Genomic DNA, 2,396 nt, shown 5'->3' with positions numbered 1-2,396 from the left:
GCCTTTTTGGGCCTGCTGTATATGCCAACCTGGCTCATCCGTCCACCATGGGGTCCAAGTGGGTTTGCGGTGGGCCCCACATGGGGGGACTCCCCGGGCGCATGGGCCCGCAGGTTGGCAATCAAAGTCACACCCGCGGGCGCGCAAGTACGTGCGCCGCAAATCCCGGCGTTCCGGGGCCCCGCCCATCAGCTTGGGGCCATAGCCCCGCGGCCCCTCCGGCCAAAGCAACCGCGCTGCCGGCCCCTGCCTCAACCAATCAAACGCGCCCCCAGTCCAGGCCAACTTACCCCATCGGCTTTGTCCTGCACGCACGCACCTCCTCTTTTCCAACACTGGTCAATCTTTCACATCTTCTTTGATCCGGGGAATCATTTTTCCACTCAATTGATTGGCCCTGCAACGATTTCGTCTTGTTTGTACCATCCACCGCTTCACCATGGCCCATGTTTGACCATGCTAACCTTTGCCTTGTCCCTAAAAATTCTACAGAAAGGCTGCCTACGGTTTCTCCCATTTGATCAACCCCCATATCGGAGCCTGAGGCCAATCAAGTGAATTGCCGCCAACCAACCTTCTCGACGCACGCAGAGGTGAGTGTCTTTTCCATTGCTGCCATCCACGTGCCCCCCAATGAGGGGAATATGGGTCAAATGCGCTGTATGGTGGGGGGTGAGGTGTACAAGTCCATCCGCCACCATATTGTGGGACTGATGCAAACCAGGCGTACATGCCGGGGCGCACCAGTCCCTGCTTTTCCCAGCTGGATTTTGGGGCACTGGGGCAGCTTGAGCTTGGATCCCAATGCCAGGTTGCTGAATTTGGGCCCTATGCTTCAATCAGGACCATGGCCAACGACCCCCGAGGGCCCTCGAGGGGCATTGATTACACCAAGGCGGATGTTGCTACCCTGGTTAGACAACTGTGCAAGTCGCTCCACAGGCAACATCTGGATCACCGCAAAGTAGTGGTGGACTTTGACTTGTTGGCCGTATTTTTAATGCAAGAGATTGCCCCAAAGACGCACATCAGAAAAATTGTCCAATTGCTGCTGGCACAATTTCAATTGGCGAAATTCCCAGCCGAAGGGTTGTCCACTGGCGCTCCTCCACGCACCGCTCTCCAAAGCCAGCTACTCCAAGCTGCCGAATCAGTTCACCAGACCATCCGACGATACAATGGTAATCCTGGTGCAACCAAGCCTTTTTGCCTTTGATATCCAACCTATTTCCACATCCTCAAATACTCCAAGGTTAAGCAGAGCGAGTGCAAGCTGCTACCTGGTGACAAAATGGTTGTCTTGATTGATGAAGCTGGCATTTGTGTTGGTGTTGGAGTTCCACCAATTCCAACCACTAGTGATCAACATTTGCATCCAGATGTACATCAACTTTTTGCTGTGCTCTGCTCCCCTTTTGTGATAGCTAAATTGCCCTTCAAATCTATGTATGAATTTTACAGGTTTGCGCTGAGATTAATCTCAATGAAATCGTATCAACCTTGAATTGGAATACAGCCAAAAAAAAAAAGTCCTTTACTCTTCTGAACCCATTGCTGGGCCTCTGCAAAGTCCCTTCCCAATCAGCCCAAAAATGAAGGGTGAAATTTGTGGCCCTGAGGAGGCTGACAACTCTTCAATGTCTTTTCAGGCCTATGGATATGGCCTTGGTGATGTACGACCATTTTCTTCTTAAGAAATAATTGGGCCATATTGTCTAACCACTACAATTCTTAGCCCAAATCAAAGGGGATGCATGACCTCAAAGTATGAATCAAGCAAGAAAAAATAGATTTGAATGAGCTGCAGGGGTACGACAACTTGTGGAAGACTGAAGAATTCTCCCCTGTACTTCCCAACCCTCTTTGAGAAAGTCAAAACGCTGCAGACACAAAGGCAATGGCCAAATTTTGGAACAAAATCACCTTCTACAGCAAGCTGTCATTGTGGATCAATAAGGCATTCTTGCCACAATCAACTAAAATTGCCGAGGCGGCCATTGGGTTTCTTGAGAAACATGGATCTGACTACCTCCGCGAAAATTTGAAAAATGAGAAAAACAAAATCATCGCATGTAAGTGACCCGTTCTTTTTGTGATCTGCAATAATACCACAGTTTAAAGATTATTTTTAGCCCGTACAATCAGTTTTAACAGTCAAGTCTACACACACCGGGATCGGAAGAATGCGTTGCTATTTGATTCTGCTTGTTTTTTTGACATGTTTCATGAAGAGTTTTGGATAATTTTTGGCAAAGATACTGCCCAAAAAAACAGTGTGTTTGTGTGTACCTGTCACCCCAAAAAGGTCTGCTGTTTCCCAAGTCCGCCCTTTGGAGGCAGGGGCTTCGCAGACCAGGAGGCATTTAGTTAAGTTTGTTGATCCAGTAAAGCTGTGG

At 49.0% G+C, this 2,396-nt stretch overlaps 1 protein-coding gene across 1 annotated transcript; it reads left to right on the top strand.

Moving 5' to 3' along the window:
• Window positions 1-847: 847 nt before the first annotated feature.
• On the top strand, window positions 848-2,080 carry PtA15_10A253 (uncharacterized protein; the record flags this gene model as incomplete). The annotated part of the gene is made up of 2 exons (XM_053160411.1): window positions 848-1,181; window positions 1,869-2,080. The coding sequence occupies 2 exons, from the start codon at window positions 848-850 to the stop codon at window positions 2,078-2,080; spliced, it is 546 nt and encodes a 181-aa protein (XP_053024388.1).
• Window positions 2,081-2,396: the final 316 nt, after the last annotated feature.

Source organism: Puccinia triticina, chromosome 10A, assembly GCF_026914185.1.
Source record: "Puccinia triticina chromosome 10A, complete sequence".
NCBI lineage: Eukaryota > Fungi > Basidiomycota > Pucciniomycetes > Pucciniales > Pucciniaceae > Puccinia > Puccinia triticina.
The sequence above is the reverse complement of the archived record's forward strand: the minus strand, read 5'-3'. Positions and strand labels throughout refer to the sequence as shown.